This window comes from Anguilla anguilla, chromosome 3 (genome assembly GCF_013347855.1).
Source record: "Anguilla anguilla isolate fAngAng1 chromosome 3, fAngAng1.pri, whole genome shotgun sequence".
In the NCBI taxonomy this organism is placed as follows: Eukaryota; Metazoa; Chordata; class Actinopteri; order Anguilliformes; family Anguillidae; genus Anguilla; species Anguilla anguilla.
This window is the reverse complement of record NC_049203.1, coordinates 5,877,513-5,899,298: the sequence shown is the minus strand read 5'-3', so window position 1 is coordinate 5,899,298 and position 21,786 is coordinate 5,877,513. Positions and strand designations below refer to the sequence as shown.

The window sequence follows — 21,786 nt, the reverse complement described above, 5'->3', positions numbered from 1 at the left end:
GGAATATTTTTTTCCCCCTCATTCTGCGTAGAGACATTCTGCCCTTTTCACCCTTGCCCCCCCCCAATGACAGCCAAACAGACCACAGGACCACAGTTAAAAGGTACAAAAAAGGCTTTATTGGTTATGAAAAAAAGTGTTTGAACATTCCCTACGTAAATATGCACACGGACACCAACTTAAAGAGGAGAAGTAGATTCTCGGCAATGGCATTGAAATAAGTACAAACTGAAACAACGTGGCCTGTTCGAGCTCTGGGTGTCCCATATATTTACAGTTTGTTATGGCTGTCAGGTATTATTACAGTACATTCAGTTCAAGATGCTTTCTGCGTTTTAGTCTGAGGACAACAGGCTGGACTCCAAAGCACTGTGGTCTGACGCAAGTTAGCCTCCAGGATTTGTGATCATCGGATAATTACAGGAGATTTACATCATAGGAAATCAAGGTAAATCAATGTCAACAGCGTGTACAGAACTATCCACCATTTTTTTGCAGATGATCCAACTTTTGTTTCACAGATCTTTAAAATCATAAGAAATTGAACATTTAATCAATGATGCATATGCACAATATTTTTGCGTCATTCTGAAATTGGCAAAAAATGTCACATAATAATAAGAAAACAAGCCAGTATACACATTACCGTGCTTACAATCTATATTATAAGCACATAAAAACATATATATTACATTTATAACCCATAAGGTTACTTCAAAGTTATGTGTTCTGAAAAACAAAACTGCAAAATAATCTGACCAATAAACTAAAAATCACATTTGTGCAATTTCATGATTTGAAACTTAGCAGTAATCAAACAAAATGATTCATAGGCCATAAAGTACTGACCTGTCCCTCCCTCCAGAAACATAATTTAAACATTTTATATTAAATATACAGTGCATACATACATATATAAAGTATTCAACAGTATAAAAAAAAACATTATTTTCTGAAATGGCAAAACTTTCTGAGGATTCATTGTTGCTGGTTCAGCACAATTTCATATTTAGGTTGTCCTTTGTGCCTGAAGAACCCCGAAGAGGATGACCTTCTGCAGTCATGAAGGTTCGTGCAACACTGAGCGGCCACGTTCCAGCGACTCCTAATTAGGCTCCCCTCTCAGTTCATATCATATCTGACATTTGAATGTGTAAACATATATATTTTAAAAAACATTCCTGTTCTTGTACCACTGAGAGCTTTCAGCCAAAAATGTCAACTTTGTCGCTTGGATACAATGCTATGGACTGCAGTTCAGTTGCAAAATTGAAAAAAAAAATAAAAATAAAAAATGGCTTTCTGCATTTGGTGAGCCCTTTGTTGGTGTGAGGTGAGGTCTACATGGAGGTGCATTTCATTTCCCCTCAGCTGAGACTGAAATGCAGAGGACTGAAATTTCTGCTTGCCTGCAGTACCCTGAATTCCCCCCCTTGGGGAAAAAAAGGAGGATTCCTTCAGGGAAAAAAGACTGAAAAGACAAAAACTGCAGGCCTAAAATTAGCCCACATACTGGGGGTCCCGCTGAACTCCACAGACAATTTGGTGGAAGACAGAAAAGCTATGCATCACACGAACACCGGTGCCAGTCGACCTGCTAGCTTTCTCAGGAACACGGACATCAACAGGGCTTAGACCGTCCCGTCCGTTTCAGAAAACAGTTCATTTCTCCATCTCTATTTCTCAAGACCACACAATTGGTCGGACAGATAGGGCTGCGTTTAATGGGGTTTAATGGGGGTACTTGTTCCTGGTTATGGTTATACACTTTGTTGTACGTCGCTCTGGATAAGAGCGTCTGCCAAATGCCTGTAATGTAATGTAATGTAATGGGTCCACAATGCGCAGAAACAAAATCAGGTACAGAAAAGAACAACACTGATAGTGATAATCATGGCAGTCACAATCTCCAGCAGCTACTAACTGGGTAGGGTACACCAACAGGAGCACGGTATCTTTACACGCTCGTCCATTGAGCGAGATTACGGCTGGGTTCGGACTGACCCGCGATGAATTGAAGTCAGACGGAGTTTCGCCTGAAACGACTAGGCACCCCGCGCAGTCCTCACACAACGACACGACTCCCGGGGGACGCTAGCGAGCGAGAGAGACGCTAGGCGCCGTACTCAAGCCGCTCCTCATCTCGAAAGGGTGTACGGAATCCAGTGTGTTCCCCGTTCAACCTAGGGTCGACTCAATGGATTGAAAACGTACAGTAACATTACAGTGCAGTACAGTAAAAATAACTTAAAAAAAAAACGAACGGTATAGAGATATACACAGCTCCAAAGAATTGGGAGAAATGAGGGCATTTGGAAAAACCAGGTCCTACCGCTGAGCTGAATGTGCGTGATGACCGTAAAACACACGCCAGTAGCGGCCATCCAATCACACTCTCTGGGTTTAAATTTTGGAACGCTTACTCATTTCTTCCTGAGAAGCTGAACTGAAACCGTATTAACCGTTTGGGAGAGGTGTTCTAAACGTTGCGCTCTTCGTTAACGTTTAGGGGAGGTGCTCACGTCCTTTCGGCTCGGCTCCTCGTTAGCATTAACGAGATAACTGTGCGCTGCTGAGTTCAAAAGACCGGTTAACGAGCACGTCCATTCCAAGCATGCAGTGCAACTTTGACCCGGAAGGAAAGCGTTCGCGCAGAAATTAAAAACCGAGCCCGGGAGATTGGGGAGCAAACAAAATTGTTCTGGTGCAGAAGCTGGCAAAAAAACATGAGAAGATCCAGGTTTGCTTCATTTTTACAAAAAACAACTTCTGCACAGACTGCGTCCATATGTCAGTGCTGATGAGGTTACAAACGTGAAAAGATTTTGGTTTCGTATTGCCAATGATTCACTTGATCTTCTCAACAAAGCGGCAGCAAAAGTTCTTCTCTGAAAAATAAATAAGAAAACTTTTTAAAAAATTAAGCAGGCAACCTCTTTGCAACCAAGAATGGGGCCACATCCAACCTCCCCAGGCAGGCCTGTGCTTTTTGCTTCTCTGTTCCCATCAGGGCTTTAAAGTCTGTGATTCTGTCGAAATATCAGGATCTGGTGAACAGAAATAGGAAATTTCAGTTAGGCACACACGTGCATAGTTTCAATGTTAAGACTACGACAATTATGCAGCTATCACTGCTCAAGAACCAAAAGTGCAACAAAACTGCTAACTGGGATTCAGCAAAGACTTTCCACTCACACAGAAATGAGTAAGGCTAAAAGGACAGTTGCGGGTTCAATGCCAAGCAGAGTATTGTGAAAGCTCCCAGACACCGGAACAATCTTCCGCTAGATATTAGAACAGCCATGCCAGCAATCACTTTTAGAAACCTTTGACAAAAAATGAACTCATATAATGGGCTTTAACTCTGTAGTTCCATGAGACTCTTTTAAAACCCTTTACTTATAATTACCTTCAATTTTTTTTATGATGCTTTTCTATTGCTTTTTCATTACAATATGTCGTCCATATTTAAATATCTCAGTTCAATCCCTCCTGTAGTTGTATTTCGTGAACCATTTGTGAGCACTCCACTGCAGGAGCCGTACAAATAAAATTATAATAATGTAAATAAATAAAGTTTCGGAAAATGTCAGGTGGTGTATCGAGCTGCCATGGCGACATCGCCTCTCTCCTCACCTGGGAGTTCACACCTTCTTTGGGCCCTTGGTTTTAGACGCTTTACTCTGGTTTTTTTGAGCGGGGGATTCCTCCAGGTCCACCATGACCTCCACCTCCGCCGGGCACTCCTGAGTCTCTCCTGAAATGACAAAATCCCAAAAACACAGTGGAACACCAGCCCCGTTCATCTCTTTCAGTTTCAGAGGTACGGTATGTAACCGGGTCAAACGCTTATGTGTGTATGCACGTGTGTGGTGTATGGTGAAGCGTGTGTTTGGTATCTAGTGTGCGCGCGGTATTGTGTGCGCGTGAGTGCGTGCGTGTGTGTGTGCTCGTGTGTGTGTGTGTGTGCTCGTGTGCACGTGTGTACGTGTGCACGTGCATGTACATGTGTGTGCGTGTGTGCTTGTGTGTGTGCGCGTATGTGTGTGTGCATGCGCGTGTGTGTGTGCTTCTGTGCGTGCGCGTGTGCGTGTATGCACGTGCGTGTGCGTGTGCATGCGCGTGTGTGTGTGCTTGTGTGCGTGCGTGTGCATGCACGTGGGTGTGCGTGTGTGCGAGTGTGCTTGTGTGTGTGCGCGTATGTGTGTGTGCATGCGCGTGTGTATGTGCTTGCGTGCGTGCGCGTGTATGCATCTGTGTATGCGCGTGCGTGTGCGTGTGTGTGTGTACATTACCTGAGAGAACCGCGCTGTGCTGCTGCAGCTGGTTGCTGAAGAATCGCTCCCGCAGGAACACCTGCTCGTCCCAGGCCTCCAGGATGCGGTGACGCTCGCGGGGGTCCAGGGAGAGGGTGTCCGGGTGCGCCTCCTCGATGTGACCCCTGACCCCCTCCAGGCTGTGCGAGTGCTGCAGCTCCCCGCACACCATGCACACCAGCAGCTGGTTCAGCGGGTCGAAGTCCATGAGGAAGCGGGTCCTCCACGAGGCCTCCGAACAGGGCGTGTCCTCCTGGCCTTCCTCCTCTCCCTCTTCTCCCTCCTCCTCCTCCTCCTCCTCCTCCTCCTCCTCCTCCTCGACAGCTCGCATGCCCGTGTCCGGCTCATCTGGAGAAAGGAGAGCGTGACGGAGAGAGGTGGTTTCCACTAAGCCCGGATGAGAAATCCTAAACCGAAAGGGTGCACCTTCTACAGACAGGCAGGCACTTGTCGGGAGTGTCTGTGGAAATGTGCATGCGTGTGATACGGGACCGCTCCTCCGCGCTAACATACACGCACATGCGCGCGCTCATAACGTGTGTGTGTAAGCTGACGTGTGCCAGGGGCAATGGTACCTTTCCCAGCTCCCGTCAGGCTCAGCTGAGGCCGGTCGCTGTACTCAGAGGAGGTGCTGTAGGAGAGGACACCAAAACGAACAGCGTTAACGGACCGGACTGCAAACCCCTCCTTACGTTACGTTTCCCTGGAAACCCGAACTCCAAAGTTCAGGAAGCAGCGGAGGGAAACAGGCAAATGAGACTGTCCTTTTTTTTTTTTTTTTTTTTTTACAACAATTTGCACGGACACTTGTTTTGAATCGCGGCGATGCTGCACTTCCTCCTGTTTTCAGAATATAGTAATATGTCAACTGTCAGCCTCTGCTGAATGTGAAAACAGGGTTTTCTCCCTGCAAGGGCTGTTTGGTTCAACACACCGCTCGCCAGACTGTTCCTCAGGAGGGCAGTCAGTCTGGAAATTGTCATGTTTATGTTCAGTCCATTCTTGTCTAACTGCACTTCCGTCAGACTAAACAGAGACCAGACAACTTTTTAGGTTCAAGTCTGGCATCCATCCATACCTCTCCTAAATAAATACTACAAAATCATAACAAATAAATAATAGTATAATTATAAATATAATTAATGTAATATATACTACAGGGTACAAACACAAGTACTACAGTCCAGCAAACCTATATACTACAACCTACCTTATTTACATTTTTGTACATAGGTATTCTATATGTATACAGGTACCATACACACACACACACACACACAGCTTTACCTGGGTGGTAACTGGGAGTCCTTCGCTGCACTGTTAGGCCATGGATCGGAGACTCGTCCCTTTGATTGGACGGGAGACAGGTCATTAGGCGAATGAGATAACATCGCACACTCAGCATAAACATACCCCTTTGGCAGCCGAGCATGATGGCACATGTCAATTATAAACTAGCTGTGAACCGACTGCAAGCAGAGGTCCCATTGGGACTGTCTAAGTCCTGCTCCTACCCACAATCCAACGACTATATAACTATAATTTCATAACTATAACTATATATAACTATAACATATAACCCGTGTTTTCATAAAATACATAATTGGATGCTCTAGGCCAGGCTACTTTTTAGGAAATTAAATTAAGGTTAAATTTGTGCAACAGAAATCGCCAATATGCTGATCAAATAAACAGAAAATATGATGAAAATGAGAATGACTCTTCGCTGGTATTAAGGCTGTTTTCCACTGAACTGAGGGGTGCAAAATAAAAGCTACTTCCTCCCCCCCCGGCTGCAGTATCACCAAAACTGGAAAATGGCTACCGGGTGTCCAATTTGCTCTTAGCGCTTGCGGTGACTTTAAAATCAATGTGCAGTGGTGCTCTCCATGTCAGGAGTGCTTACTTCAGCCGTCATTCACGGCACAGCGCTGTTATCTGATGTTGGGCGAACGCCACATACACACAGAAAGGTAGAGCTGTAGAGCGATTCACTGTGTTTACAAGGTCCTGACTGGTTGCTGTGAATATAATTTACTCAGCTGCAGTAAAAGAATAACGATTTCTTTTCTTTCACCTCAAATCTATGCTCAGGGATGCAATATTGTAATGTGTATTTTTCTATTATTACTAACAAACCCCTGACAGAAAATCTAAAGTTTTCACAATAATTCATTTTTAAAATATATATTTTAAAATAATGATTGACAGCTTGTTAAAATTCTGGGATTGCAGTTGTGGTTGGAAGGAAAACCAGCATGGAAGGGGGTGGCCCAGGACCGCTCTAGCTTGAGAACCACCGCTCTAGAATCGAAAAACCAAGAATGTTCTTAAAAATCCCAAAATGCTAGTCCAGATTCTCAAGGGCATTTGGAAACTCAACACCCTCGTTTCAAATACCAGCCTGCCATAACAGCGTTAGCCTCATTCAACCAGTACTCTACATCCCATTAAGCATGCACAATAAGAGCTCATATACAGGCTGGAGCGCTGCTCGTCATTCAACCGTAGTGAGAAACACCTACTTTGCGCTGATTGAGTGGGTAAACGACCTGCTGCTTCTGATTGCTTGACCCTCGCCCCTTACGTTACACCGTACACCGCATGCTTCATCGGGGCTGGTTCGTGGCCGGGCAAGCGTGTTTATTTAAACCGAAAACACGCGTGCCCATCCTTGACTCTGCAAACTGCGTTCGTAGGAACGCCTGACCAAGCCGGAAGTACCCTACCGGAGATTGAACCCGGGTCTCTGCGGTGGTAGGCGAGCGCTTTTACCTCTACACTACCCAGATGGCCCCTAGTTATTATATTTTATTAGTTTAGCAGACACTCTTATCCAGAGTTACAGGATATAAGAGTACATAAATGTGTTCTCTTGAGTTACACAAGCAACAGGCCCAGACTTGGTTAACAATGTTTCCAGGCCAGTGAGTGTATATGCAGCACCACTGAAGCACCAAAGCAATTTAACTATGCTTAACCAACCACCAAAACACATATCCTGCAAACAGATAACATCCATAACAAGCCATAAAACACCAGAAAACCATAATAAACGCAATTCATGCATAAGACAGGACAGCTATTTGCAGTGGCCTCCCAACAGTCTCCCATCGCTGAAGGTACCTGCGAGTCCAGGCTCTGGGGAACGTCCTTGGCTGGGAGGATGGTCCTCCAGCCACCGGAGGTCCCCTGCCTCTTCATATCCCTCTCCCGAGCCGCCTTCCTGGCCCTCTGCTCCTTCTTCTTCACTCTCCAGTACTCCCTTTTCCTCCGGAGGTCTTCATCCAGCTGCTCCACCGTTTTCGTCGGCTTGGCGGGGTCGGGGGGTTTCCGGGAGTCCTCCTGTCCGACACGCGGTGGGACATTACAGGACGGGGGAGCACGAGTGTTCATCGCCCTACCACCCAGTGAGGATGTCCCTCCAACCTGGAGTGCTAGGCCGGGGAGCTTTTTTATCAAAGCCGGCTGACCGGAAGGAGTGCCCGCACTCTCTTGCACCTGCAGCTGCCACCGTTTGACCTGGGGCGACTCAGCACTGGAGCCTGGGGCTCTGTTCTGCTGACTTCCCACCAACAGCAGTTGTCCTGTGCTACCCCCGCCGCCAGACTGGACCGTGACCCTGCTGTTGCCATCTGCTGGGCACGGCAGGGTACTGCGATTGAGAGATGTGCGGCTGTTCGCCCCCGACAGACAGGATGACTTGGAATTGGAAGGGGGGTCTTTTGCGGGCGCTTTGCTCTCGAAGGCATTGGAGCAAAGGAGTGGGGTGGACTGCACGGGGGTAAACACCTTAAGTATTGGGAGGGTGGTGGCAGCCTTCAGGCACGTAAGGGTCCCACTAGCAGAGGACAGCACAAGGGGGGTAGAATTTGTCGAATGGAGTGTTGGAGGAAGGTTGTGGCCCTCGTTCTTCAGCTCGGGTCGGTGCGTTTTCACCGCACTGATTGGTGCACCCTTTAAAAAAAAGCCCAAAGAAAATTATATTTTACAAAGCAGCAGAGTTTCTCCAGTTTTAATCACACATCTTGTCAAAGCCCTGCAAAGTCTTAATGATACAGTTGACATCATTTGAACTAAATTTGAGACAATACACCACAAAGGTTGGGAAATAAATTGCTAACATTAATTAATATCATTAATAGCTGTTAACTAGTTAAGTTAATAACATAAAAAATATGGACTTTATGGAAAATTCTGACACAGAATATACAATATATGTTCTTCTGATTTTCTTCAAACTTCTGTATTTCTCTATCTGGAATTTTACAGTGCTCGAAGCAACAAATGACAGCTTAATACAACTCTATTAGTGATCAGACTTCCAGAAGAACAGTATTACCTGAGAGGGCCTCGGGATCTGTTGTTTACCCTGCTCCGCCAGCTTCCTCAACTCCCTCTCCTGTGCTGCTTTCTTAGCTCTCTGCTCCCTCTTCGCGACCCTCCAGTACTCCCGCTTCTTCCGAAGAACATCCTCGTTTGGCTGAGAGGGGGAATTTACTGCTTTTTTGAGAGGCTCCGGGGAGCAGCAGTGGTGGCCTATTCTCTTTGCACGCAGTCTCGAGGCTCTACGAAGGTGGAAGGGTTGGCTGGAAGAGGTTGCGTGACTGCAAGAGGGGGCATGAGTGGGTGACGGTCTGCTCAGAGGTGTACGGGAATGTTTTAGATTTGAGGAGGGAGACCCTGTCTGACTGGATGCTGGTGACTGGCTAGATGGGGCCTGTGATTGGCTAGATGGGCCCGGGGCTGTGTGGAAGCCACTCCCAGGAGCAGAAGGTGCTTCAGAGGGCTTCAGACAGGATGGAAACTGTACTTGGCTGGGATGGAGCTCAGTGGTCTGAGAGGTAGCTCCCAGGGCACTATGATGCCTTTCTGGGGTGAGAGATCTTACACTTCCTTGCAAGAGGCACGGAAGGCTTGGCTTCACCTCCACCTGAGCCGCCTCTTCTTCAGAACTAACCTGCTCACGTTTACAGGGTGGCAGATCATTGCTGTCTGCAACAGAGCTCAGCGATTCCTCCAACAGCTTCTTCATAGAAGCCACAGCCAGGAGCGTGGTAGCCTGGCTGTCCATAACCGTCGATGGATCCTGCTCCACCTGCTGCTCTGTGGGAGGGGAAAGGGGGGGTTTAATCTCTGGACACAAAGGGGGATCCAGAGTAGGACACTCATCTTCTGTGGGATCAGGTTCCTCCTCTTGTTTTATGTTTGCTTGTTTGTCCTGGATAGACGTTGGCACGACAGGCTTCGACAGCAGTGTGCTGTTCGGGGGACAGTTAGCAGAAATGCCCCTGAGGGAGTTGAGACTTGCAGTGCGACGAGCCGAGAGGACCCTTTGGCTTTGCTGCCTCTGCATCGCCGAGCTGTACTTGGACTGAAATAAAGCTTGTCTCGCACGGGCAGAGCGCTTTGCCCTCTGCTCCCGCTTCTTTATCCTCCAGTACTCTCGCTTCTTGGCCATCCTCTCTTCTTCCGTTAGTTCTGGCACTAGGCCGGGTGCCGTTGTTGGAAAGGCTGAACCTGCAGGTGCTCGCCTGAGTGCCAATCCGCCTGGCTCAGGAGTGGCTGGATGTTTTCCTACAACTTGCCTTTGCTTGAGTAAAGTGAGTCCTGGATAGGTGCTTTGGACATTATGCAGTCGCCTGAGAGAGTTGTTGGTTTGGGGCACAGTTGCACGAGTATTCTGGAGGTTTTTTGGAATGGTGTGAGATGCAGGTCTGACTCTGTTTGACACTAAGCGTGGAGGGTTTAGGGACGACACAGCAGCAGGATAGCAAGTGCTTTTCATTTGTGTGGCACACTTCAACGGAGGTGGAGCAGTTATCTGCACTTGCTTTCTCAAGGCTCCATTGCCACTACCATAGTTTGAGACTGGGAGCTGGTTTTTAGGAAATGTGTGACTTTCACGCAGCGTTTCCCGCTCTGATAACCTATAGTCGGCTGAAGATTGTGGAATGTTAGTCGTCATGGTGCCATCCTCTTTTATAAAACCACCAATGGTCTCATTATCACTGGGAAGTACGTTTCCACTTCCTGGTGGGTGCTGCGCCTTGTTGCAACCCGCTCTTGCCCTGCGCATGTCCTCGAGAATGCACTGATATCTTTTTACTCGACGCAACAAGGAATCCCTCTCCTTCATCTTCGCCTTCACCTCGACGGAGAGCTTCGCCCTCTGCTCACGCTTCTTGATGCGCCAATATTCCCGCTTTCTAGCCATCCTGTCCTCATCGGTCTCCTCCGCGTTGCTCCTCTGGGCATTTCTGGTGCTTAAGGCTGTGGCTGGTGAGAAGGCCCTCCTTACACTCCTCTGATTGATCATCCTTTGACTTGCAAGAAATCTCTGTCTCTGCGTTCTGGATCTGACAGCACCCCAGCGTTCCATACCATCCGGAAGCCTCTGACGGCAGACGGGAGCTTTTGAAATCTGCTGAGGAGCTACAGGTTCAACTGCAGCCGTGACACTGTCCCCAACTTCCTTCTTGTTCAATTCTTCAGCTTTTGGAAAAACTGCTTGGTTGTTGGAGTTAGTTGTCATCAGAGTGTCTATGTCTGGTAACAAATCATCTACCTCTTTTTTGATCGTGCTTTCGAGAATACCCATTTGGGTACACTTGGGTACTTCTGGCACATTTGCATGACCACTTCCTGTTCCAGGGTTCTGTACAGGCACCTTCATTCCTGAAGGAAAATCCTGAAGGTTACTTCCCGTCTGGGGTGCATGATTGTGTTGAGGCAAAGTTGTGGAGGAACTACCATTGAGCAGTGGCTTCTCATTCTGCTCATCACAGTTGAGTGAACCAGTTTGTTGCACTTTTATTCTGATAGCAGGCACTTGTGAGGAGCTGTCCAACGGTGCCCCATTCAACTTAGTAGGAGAAAATTTGCCACTTACAGCACCTATAGACAAGCACCCAACTGCATTCCTGCCAGCACCCTTTAGGTTGTCCCTGGAGTCTGCAGATGCTGTGGGCAAGACGTTGTTGAGTTTTATCTTCTGTAACCACCTGTCCTTTTGGTTTGCAGAGGCTTGCTGTCCTTCTTGTGAAACACAAATCTGACTCACAGTGGGGCCAGCATTCTGCTCTGTTTCAACTTGTTTAGGAATTTTCTCAAACTCACGAGTGAGTTTATGATATAGACCCGCTTCGTAAGTCCCATCATTTTTTAGCAAATTAGGGCTAGGCACCCCAAGGGCTGGTGCCATATGCCCATTCTTGCCCCCTGTTAACTGTCCAGCAGAAACTCTGGATCTGCAGACCGCAGTGTTCGCTACTTTTAGCCTCTCCTTCTTGAGAACTGACAGCTTGGCCCTCTGCTCCCGTTTCTTAATCCTCCAGTACTCCCTCTTACGGGCAAGTGTGGCTTCATCAAACTCCGATGCCGGGCGGTAACGTTGACCCCGCGAACCACTTGAGTTCTGCATGCTGTCCATTCGGGTATTGCTCCTGGACTTCAGCAAATGGCGACGATCAACTCGTCACCCATCCTCCTCTCCTTCTGTCTTGCCTGATGAGTTTCTAGACAAGGAATTATGACCATCTTGGAGTACCTTTGTACGATGACATCCTGGGCCATTTCTCTTCTTCAGCTCTCACACTGTGCTCTTGTTGTGCATTGTCACTAACCTTTAAGTTTTCCAAAGTTGATATGAAATAGAAAGCCCTAGAAACAGAAGAAACGATATGCAACAATAAGCAATATGAAACAATAATTTATTTATACATTTCTGGGATCTCAATATTCCAAGAAGGGAATCCGAAAGTAGTTCTCATTTTTAGAAGGATTTCCATTTTAATTTAGTTTCATTACTCTGTGACTTAGCACATTTTCTATAGGTCAAAATGGTCACTCTTAAAAGTGTATACTTAGAACCTAGTACACATTTGTACTAAATTATGTAAACATTCAATATTAGCCTATATTTGAAGCTGGAGCCTCAGATTAGCATGGGTCCTACATTTTTTTCATCCTAAACTTTGAAAGAGCAATATGATGGCATGGACAGGCCCCACTGTCTGGTCCTGCTGACACAGTGATGAGTAATTGGCTATAGCATCACCTAAGGAGCGGAAGGGTTTCAGTCACAAGTTTGTCGGTTGAGCTGCACATGAAGGCCCTGCTCCAACCCAATGTCTGAGCAAACCTGACTTGCTTACTGAGGTGCGATAAGAAAAGAAGTGGAGGCTGATATCACATGTTTTTCAGAGGATAGCACATGCTTGGCTGCGCTCTCCTGAATTGACAATGGAGCCTGTAATGAATGTTGCAGTGCAGTATTTGAAACTGGGATGAGTAAAGAAAGAACGCAAAAAAAGAAAGACTAATATCTGCCATAATATGAATATATATATATATATATATATATATATATATATATATATAATCTTCTTCTCATCAATGCAGGAAGCCTTTACAGAACATACAAACAAACAAAAACAGTGATCGTCCCAGCTGAAGTGTTTATCTAATTTTCTCCTTTTAGACTTTGAACTTTAATCCTTGTTCCTGTCAGTGAAAGTGCCACATATACACAGATATACATACATCAGCTCTTCTTCCCCCGCTGTTGTGAAAGCACCCCCCAGAATTTCGTTTCCAAGTTCCGTAGCAAATCTGTTGAGTATCTGGGTGTGAAATTACCTGTCAGAAATGTTCATCTTTTTAAAAATGTGACTGGCTTGGAAATATAGCAAGAAGAACAGAACTGAGACCTGAGAAATGTTATTTTAGATGACTCAATGAATGTAGAAGCCATGCATATTCAGTGTAAATTGGCTTAAAGTTTCAGAAGACTATTTTCCAGTGATGGAAAATATTAATAGTATATAAATGGTACTAATGTAAATAAGATATTTTAATTTTATATTACAAATTAGAGTTGTGATTGTATATTTTTTACTTAAAGAAGAAGGGGGGACCCTTAATTTGGCATGAAGTCCGGCCGAGTGCGGAACATCCACTAAGCGTGTGAGATGCAGTGATCCAGCAGTGAAGAACGCTGTCTCTGATTCACCCACAAAATATAACAATATTGTCAAAATAGCACAATAACTTAACAAATCAGCACATGGGGAGATATTAGATGTACAAAAAACACATATCGCGACTACATTTTCTGGTGGGGAAAAAAAAAAGATTGACTTGTATCATTGTATTATGACCGTATCATTACCATTGACTTGCACTAAAACGGGTGACCGAAACACCTATACTGGAGCCAACCACACTGGTGCAAGTGAGCAATGTCTCTCAACACGACCAGGAAGTGAGCATCAAAAACAAAGTCTGGTCTTGGCCACTTGGAACTAACACTAACTCACACTAACATCGCAGTGACAAATGAAACACAGTCAATTACATTATAATGCGATGTTGTGTACATCTCCAGGGTACACCTCCTGTGTATCTTACAGTAAGAGATGTCAACAGAACTACAAAGCAACTGCACATTAATTCAAAGCAGTGTTGTTTTGTTAAAAAAAAAAACCCATAAGCGGAATTAATTTAAATAAATTTGCGATAAAGATCAAGCTATGCCTCCATATTGTCTATTCAATTAGTCATATAAAGAATCAGGATCATTGGGATCAGAAATGAGCTCATTATTTAAAATAAACACAAATCAATGTATTACACAGGCCTCATCTTTGTTGGACAAAAGCAAATGCAACCTATTACATAGCACATATATCTACGTAAAATCTCCTGTAGTAAAAATAAATACAACTTGTCAGTCACTAGAACTAAACAAACATTTTGTTCAGCACTGGAATGCTCAGTGTAATGCCGTCTGGGAGTTTTTAAACTAGATTTATCTTCCTTAATACTATACAGTGGCATCTGTACACAGAGACCAATAAAGGCTTTTAGATAACGAAAAGACACGCAAGGTTTGGTGTGTCGATAATGACAGGTAACCGTAGGTGGGCATGCCAGCATGCAAACTACCAGGAGTGCAGCAATCTTGTAGCTGAAGACTGGCGTACAATTATGAAATTGCTCAGATTAGGAAACTAATGGATGGAAGGCACACAATTTTCTCCTAGCCTATTTCAATTCCACATTTTTAGGGGGAAAAGTGCAAAGTACATGTACAATCAGAATGGCAGGCTAGTAATTTAATGTGCAACTGTTCTGATTTTTTATTTTATTTTATTCTACCAAAATGGTACTGAATACCAACACAGAGGGGATGGTTATACGTGGAAATGTCAACAAATGCACTGTAGCAGAAGGGGTATTTTTAAATAAACAACTGCATGGTGTTGGTGTACCAGGTAAGTAGCCTACTCCACTACACTACTGTTCGTGCATGCATTTGTATCATCAGATCAGATGAGAGAGAATTCAAAAACTAGTGGGGAACAAAACTTAGTTAAGTATCTTCACATTTTTATTCTAACCAATGCAAATAAATATACTTGCTTTCAAACACAAGTACATGCTTTACAAACACAGCCTCGACATGTTAGCGTGTGCAAAGAACAAGGAAACACAAAATTACCTACTGTCTCTTTAAAACCCTGTCCCTCAGTCTATCACGATTGTCGTAAGCCATTTTATAATTCTTTATTTTGTGCCTTTTAAATCTCGTGTTGTGCCCAACAACATATATCGCTCGTATCATTTACCAAACAGAGCAGTAAAACGAGAAGAAAAACACCCGGAAGGGGGTGCATTTCAGTGGTATTCGTGCCTCGATTGGCGTTGTCTCTGTCGAGCTACAATGGACAAGCTCCTCTTCCTACCATGTCCACACGGTCTGACGGCTTGTCTGCGTGTATTGCTTATTCTTATCGACCCTAATGCATAGAGAAGAGCAAGCGGCAAGTAAAAATATAATGTTTGAAGCGTTTTAAAAACATGCACGTGAATTACCTGTGTAGTTACATCTAACTTTCCGGGACAGTTTGTAAACGTTTGGACATATGTACAGTCAGGACACTGCAGCTACTTTCCGCGAGCCAGCCTTTCTTTCTGCCGCTGCCTTGACAACGGGGAAAAGTACCAGGATGTGAGACCTGGCTGCGTGTGTATTTACTGCGTAACGCGTGGACAGACACGGGTTTCTTAAAGCAGCAGTGCTTCAACCTTGGACTTCTTAGTTCGATTTCGGTTATTTTGGTTCTGACCGCGAGATATTTGGTGCCACTGCACGACAGTTTAATTCTGAGAGCGTGAAAATATCGGTACCTGAAACACCACTTAATTAATTAGCTAACCGAAGGCCAATTGCCAACGGGAGTCTTCCTAGGCAGTAGTAGTGAACCCTTGCAAACCGTTCTATAAAAATAAATGAATCGATGGTTTTACAGCAACAGCATTTCTTCAAATATCATCATAATCATACTGTGTTGTTGATAATTTATCTGTCAATTCTGAGAAGGTCTACCTCATGAATTCAACAATAGACCCTAAGTAAATGATCTTACTTAGCTTTAACATCTACATGTAACATCCACAAACGGCAATCTTAGACACATTAGCTACTAAAACGGGAAATAGCTCTACAATCAACAAATGCAAAATTAAATGCAAAGGTAGCCTACAATAATACACCTTTTGAGCAAGAAATAAAAAATATTGATGGGCACAGCGACGAGGATATAAATAAAACACTAAAATAATGTATTATTTCCGTGCTGTGCCGTCGTGCTTATAAACATGCTGTGTCGTGGATCTTACTAAGGCAGTGACTGCAAAAGCACACTGTACTTTTTACTCGTCTATCAATATGCAAACAAATAAGCATATAGTTCTGCATCAATTGACCTGCTCTGACATAGGATGGCACGGACAATTCGGTATTAATGGAATTAAACAACATTGATGAAGCAGCGAAGACGCTGATTGAGAATTATGGGTAGGCCTACAGACATCGATAGTTCAGCTCCTTTTTGTTTATTGTATTGTTTATGGTTGCTTATTTGCGTTATTTCTCCAATCATCGTCATGTGCATTTTAAGAGCATTTTCAGTATTCTCAGCAAATCTTATTAGCATTTTCCAAAAAGACGTGCTTCCCACTCCCGGTTTTCATGGTATCGAATCAATAAGCTTCAAAAGTCTAATTATGTGCAGGAATACACACTAATATACGTCCTCAAGTAGCCTATACCCTACAGTCGTTTATTTGCGTCCAGTATACTTCAGACCAAGATAAGGCTAAATCAGTATCAGACAAAATCAGACTAAACCGATAAATAAGAATGTTGCCATGTAGAATTTAGCATGCTAAATGTTATTTTAATAGTTTGCATAGGTTCAGAACTGGGTGAATGTAGGCTACATGTTGGTATTCCAAGGGCCAATCTTTGATTTTACCGGGGGGGAGGGGGTGATATTAAGAATTACTGGCTTATGACTTCAAAATGCATTCACTTTTAATGACAATACATAACAGTTACAGTAAGTGCGAATGTTTGGCAGTTTTCGTTATTCTCGCTCCAGGGGTACACACAGCAGATCCTCCAAATGGCTGAGTGAGGGGCGGTACTGTCTCTTTAAATTTACCCAGGAGCCCCTTAAGGAGCCCCAGGGGCCCCAAGCTCGGCTCCCCACCCTGAAGACAAGCAGAGCCTAAAATCCGTCCAGGAGGCCACACCAACAAACTATTAACTTCACATACTTGTACTTGTAGCCTGCTACGCGGCAGATAAAGCGAAATAATATAGCCTAGTGTCGATATGTAAAAAAAAAAAAGTTAACTTGGCTCCTGCGCTGTGCGTTCAACTGGAGGGGGGTAACAGAATGGAGACAGCACGGCACTCAGTTGTGGGTGCGTGCGTGTTTCCGATATATTTCTGAAAGGGGTTCGCCGAATGGTCTTTAATGCCTCGTTCCCTGGCGCATGCAGCCTTCGGAATTAAAGCCACTGTCAAAACCTGACGCGCTATAGAATAATGGAAGAAGACGAGCCGATGGAATGCGGATCCGAGGTGCACCCATGCCCAGAACAGATAGATTCTCTCTCATTAATAATAAGCGTAGAAGAGGAAGAAACCCAAAGGCATAGCGACTCCGGACTCCATTCAGCAGGTAAAGACTGTTGTATTTTTTTAACCGTTGGTTTTCCGTAGCCTCTCGCGCGCCTGTTACTCTTCCTCTCTGTTTTTACGCGAGTGACAGACAACACTATCAGGCAGCATGGCACATTGTCTTCGCTAAAACAAAGGCAAAATTGCGTGCTGCTCGCTGCCAGCTGTTATACACCGTGGCCACCCAGCGGTTAAGGGGTGTACTAACGAACGAATGATAACGGGGGCCGCGTTTTGCGGAAGTGGATCATTATGGTCGAATCGATTCAAACACGTTAATATTCGAACTGCAGATATGTTGTATTAGTGTGTGACGGAACACTATTTAAGCAGACGTCGCATAAGTAGGCTGTAACATATACCTTCCATATATTCATAGTTAAAGCATATTCCTATATGTAGCGAATGATCTCAAATGGCCTGTAAGTGGCATTTAATGAGTATTAAAAAGGATTCAAAATGTTATTTATTTATTTATTTACATATTTGTGATAGTGTCTCTAAAAAATAAAACTGAATTGAATTGCTTGAAAAAGTAAGTTTAGCCATTGTTGCACTGTGCACAAAACAAAAAAAGATTAGGTGGAGTCTACGTGGACCGTGAAATCAGTGCTGAGCTGTGTTTTTCTGCACCCCAAGGGGAAGACGGCGGGACGAACAGCCACGGGACGGACGACGGCGAGGACCCCGCCGCGCCCCTCTGCTCCCCGGGCACCAGTTACTGGCGGGTCACCGAGGGTGCCGACTTCCCCTTCCTGCTGTCGCCGGCGGCCAAGCCGGCGGAGCCGGGCGAGCAGGCGGCGGCGGGGGCGGGGGCGCGCTCGGAGCGGGCCTCGCGGCCGGGCCTGAGCCGCATCCCCGGCCGCGACCACCGCCGGTACTACCACGAGTACTGGCGCAGCGAGTACCTGATGGACTTCGACCCGCGCCGGCACGGCATGGTGTGCATGGTGTGCGGCAGCGCGCTGGCCACGCTCAAGCTCAGCACCATCAAGCGCCACATCCGCCAGAAGCACCCGGACTCGCTGCTGTGGAGCGCCGCCGACAAGGACGTGATCCGCTCGGGCTGGGAGAGCCACCTGGGCCCGGAGGGCGAGCGCTGGCGGCCGTCCTGCGCGGCCGGGGGCGGGGCCGGGGGCGGGGCCGGCCCGGGCCAGTACCAGGTGCTGCACTGTGCGCGGCGCTCCACTGGTGCGTACCGGCTTTTCCCTTTTTTATGTGGAACTGGGGGTTTAAAAAAAAAAAAAAATTTTATCAGTGTTTGCACAGGCCTGATGTAAAGGATTTGGGTGGAGGGTGGGAGGGCCCTTTAAATGACGTCCACCGCTCCCATCACACACGCAGACACACGCACACAAGCAAGCACAACAGCGGGGCCAGCCCTATAAACGCGAATGTCTGTGACTGAGTGACTGAGTGAGTGAGTGATGAAGTTACACCATTGCTCGGCCGAGTTATGAAGTTACACCATTGGTCGGCCGGATGAAGTGTGTTAGGTCCGGCCATATACTAGGTCTTGACCTGGTCTTGTTGTTTGTAATACAGGATAAGCTTTGGCTGCCAGTAATATAAGCCTGTTACGGTCTCCATCATCGTCTAATGCATTTGAGCGTCATGTCCAGAGCTCACCTCTCTACATGCACTGTGTCTCTTATGTCAGAGACGGGCTGATTTGGTGATTACATTTGGTGTCCCACCCAACCGTTTCACAGCCAAACCGGCCGTCCCCGCCACCCCGAAGCGGCAGCCCTCATTGGTCGGCGGCGGCGGCGGCGGGGCGGCGGCGGCCTCCCCCTGCGCCTCCCCCTGCACCTCCCCGGGCGGCTCGGCGCGCACGCTGGAGCGGTACCTGAACGACTCGCTGCACGCCTGGTTCCGGCAGGAGTTCCTGATGGAGTACGAGGCCGGGCGCGGCCGGCTCCTCTGCATGGTGTGCGGCAGCCAGCTGCCCTCCCTGCACCTGGACCACATCAAGAGGCACGTGCTGGACGTCCACCCAAACTCCCTGGTGTACAGCGCCGAGGAGAAGCACTGCATCCTGCAGACCTGGGCCCAGAGACAAGGTGAGGAAGAGGAGGAGGAGGAGAGAGGAGGAGGAGGAGGAGGTGGGGGAGGGAGGAGGAGGAGGAGGAGGAGGGGGAAAAAGAAGAGAGAAGACAGGCAGGGTAGTGGAGTCTTGGGCTGAAAGCCCATGTTTGTTCTGTGTGCGCACGTGTGTGTGTGGCGCGTGCTTGTATCTGTGCATGTGTGTGCGTGTGTATGAGCGTCTGTGAATGAGTGAGTGAGCGAGAGAGTGAATTAATGTACGGGAAGGAAGATTTTATTGTGGGCTTAGCGATTTGCTTGAGCTGTTGTTGCCGTAGGAACAGATGCTGTAATTCAACTGGATTAAGGATTCCTACCATTTTCTTATGCTGTGCCCCCTCCTCCCCCAAACGCACACGGTGCCGTCAGAGTACGACCCCCTGAGGAGCAGTACCCCCGTGAAATCTGAGCCCTGGGCCGAGGACGGGGGAACCCGGACGGACGGGTTCCACACGGCGGAACCGCAGAACCCTGGGACTGTGAAGGGCAGGGGCCCTGGGCGGGGTACCGGGGCCCAGAACCGGGGGCCCCGTCCGCACGGCCCCTCCCGGGGCAGGAGCCCCCGCGCCCCCCTCCCGCAGCGCTGGCGCCTGGAGTACCTGGTGGCGCGTGGGCCGGGGGGGCGGGGCTTGTGCTGCGTTGTGTGCTCCGAGCCCCTGCCCGTGGGCAGGGTCAGCAGCTTCCGCCAGCACACGCTGGAGCGCCACCCGGAGGCCGCCGGCCTCAGCCGCCAGGAGCGCCAAGAGCTGGCGGACGCCTGGGACCGTGAAGCCACGCCCCCGCCGCACCTGCCACACCTGCCACCGCCGCCGCCACCTGGGGGCGAAGTCTTGCAAATGCAAGAAGGTAAAACCGGACAAACATTAACAAAAAAGACAAACAAAAAAAAAAGCCTGGAAAATGGTTTCTGACAGCCTTCTCACTCTCTCGCCCTTTCGTCTCCCTCTCTCCCTCCCCCCCTCTCTGTTCTTGGCAGAAGCCGCCCCGAATGCACCCGCCACCCTGGCCGTGGCGGCGCGGGGGGGGAGAACCGGGCCCCCCCGCGGAACGGCCGAGCGAAACGCCGGCGACGGGACGGAGGAGGGGGGCGGAGGCGGGGGGGGAGTGGCGCCCAGGGAGGGGGCGACGGCGGGGAGGCACGGGCACTACCCGGGCAAGGACCAGCGGCGGAACTACCAGGCGCGCTGGCGCATGGAGTACCTGATGGACTACGACTGCCGGCGGCACGGCCTGGTCTGCATGGTGTGCGGCAGCGCGCTGGCCACGCTCAAGGTCAGCACCATCAAGCGGCACATCCGGCAGGTGCACCCGGACTCGCTGGCCTACGGCGCCGCCGAGCGGCAGCTGGTGGTGCTCATCTACAACCAGACGGCGCTGCGCTTCGTCCACTCCGACGGCTGCTTCGCCACCGCCGCCGACCGCGGGCACGCCGGCCACCCGGACGACGCCGCCGCCGCCGCCCCCGCCGGCCTCTTTCCCACCTGGGGGGCGGGGACGCCGCCCCCCACCCCCCGGCACCCCCTACCGTCCGGCTCCAAAAGCGCGGGCCTCAGCCGCCTGGAGCGCCGGGCGCTGGCGGACGCCTGGGACCGGGAGGCCGCGCGGCCGCCGCCGCCGCACCCGCCAGAGCCGCCGCCGGAGCCGTCGGGGGGCGGAGTTCTGGAGCCCTCCCTCCGCCCGGATCACGTCAAGAGCGCCAAAAACGCGTGGTGGGAAGGGGAGGGCCTGGACGTGCCGTGACGTGGCGGCGGCGGGGGGGGCGGGGGGGGGGGGTTGCAGCCGTCGGTTTGTGCCGTGTTGGAATGGATTCACCGGGACGATGAAGAAGGTTTGGGGAAAGATGCTGTGTCACAGCCACAGCCCCAGAAACACGCTGTCCTTTTATTCAGCTTCAGTCCGTCTCCCTCTCTGGAGCAGGAGACTCCCTGGTACACCTGATTCGCTCGAGGGAAACGTTCTAAGGCCGCCCTCGGCTCACCTACGACAACCACGGAGATCAGCCTTCCCACAGTGCACTGCAGTGCAGAGGAGACACACCTGCCACTTGCACGGTGTGCTCAGTACTTTGTGTCTTTCGAAGAAAAATTATAATAATAAATTTTATACGACTGCTTTCTACATTTAAAAAAAAGCTGACATCAACCAACAGCAGCCCAGGGGTGTTGTGGATGTAATCAGATCCATGCTGCTCTGGTTGATCTTGTTGGCTGTCTTCCCATAATAAAGTTAAATTGTAAGCACTTTTATACATACATTGTGTTCGAGGACTCAAATGATTTTTTGCACCACTTTCTGACCAAACCATCGTAGCCTAGCGATGGGAAAGTAAGGCTTCATGACTCGCTGGAT

At 48.0% G+C, this 21,786-nt stretch overlaps 2 protein-coding genes across 2 annotated transcripts; one reads left to right on the top strand and one right to left on the bottom strand.

The window, feature by feature from the left end:
* Nucleotides 1-96: 96 nt before the first annotated feature.
* Nucleotides 97-15,320, bottom strand: si:dkey-28a3.2. The gene is made up of 8 exons (XM_035410666.1): nucleotides 15,195-15,320; nucleotides 8,659-11,978; nucleotides 7,443-8,273; nucleotides 5,604-5,662; nucleotides 4,892-4,947; nucleotides 4,296-4,664; nucleotides 3,637-3,757; nucleotides 97-3,047 (listed from the first exon to the last, which is right to left on the bottom strand). Exons 2-7 carry the CDS (start codon nucleotides 11,746-11,748, stop codon nucleotides 3,645-3,647), a joined length of 4,518 nt encoding a protein of 1,505 aa, XP_035266557.1. The 5' UTR covers nucleotides 11,749-11,978; nucleotides 15,195-15,320; the 3' UTR covers nucleotides 97-3,047; nucleotides 3,637-3,644.
* Nucleotides 15,321-15,360: 40 nt separating this feature from the next.
* LOC118222488 (uncharacterized protein C11orf95 homolog) lies at nucleotides 15,361-21,177 on the top strand. The gene is made up of 5 exons (XM_035408121.1): nucleotides 15,361-17,353; nucleotides 17,992-18,543; nucleotides 19,065-19,415; nucleotides 19,807-20,283; nucleotides 20,414-21,177. Exons 1-5 carry the CDS (start codon nucleotides 17,218-17,220, stop codon nucleotides 21,175-21,177), a joined length of 2,280 nt encoding a protein of 759 aa, XP_035264012.1. The 5' UTR covers nucleotides 15,361-17,217.
* The last annotated feature ends 609 nt before the right edge of the window (nucleotides 21,178-21,786 follow it).

Excerpts from the sequence above, each read along its gene's own strand:
- si:dkey-28a3.2 (XM_035410666.1), bottom strand. The coding sequence starts at position 11,748 with ATGGACAGCATGCAGAACTCAAGTGGTTCGCGGGGTCAACGTTACCGC. Across the intron at positions 8,274-8,658 it reads AGATCCCGAGGCCCTCTCAG|GGTGCACCAATCAGTGCGGT; the intron begins GTAATACTGTTC and ends TTTTTTTTAAAG. Across the intron at positions 4,948-5,603 it reads GACTCCCAGTTACCACCCAG|CACCTCCTCTGAGTACAGCG; the intron begins GTAAAGCTGTGT and ends CCTCTCCTACAG.
- LOC118222488 (XM_035408121.1), top strand. The coding sequence starts at position 17,218 with ATGGAAGAAGACGAGCCGATGGAATGCGGATCCGAGGTGCACCCATGC. Across the intron at positions 18,544-19,064 it reads CTGTGCGCGGCGCTCCACTG|CCAAACCGGCCGTCCCCGCC; the intron begins GTGCGTACCGGC and ends ACCGTTTCACAG. Across the intron at positions 20,284-20,413 it reads AGTCTTGCAAATGCAAGAAG|AAGCCGCCCCGAATGCACCC; the intron begins GTAAAACCGGAC and ends TGTTCTTGGCAG.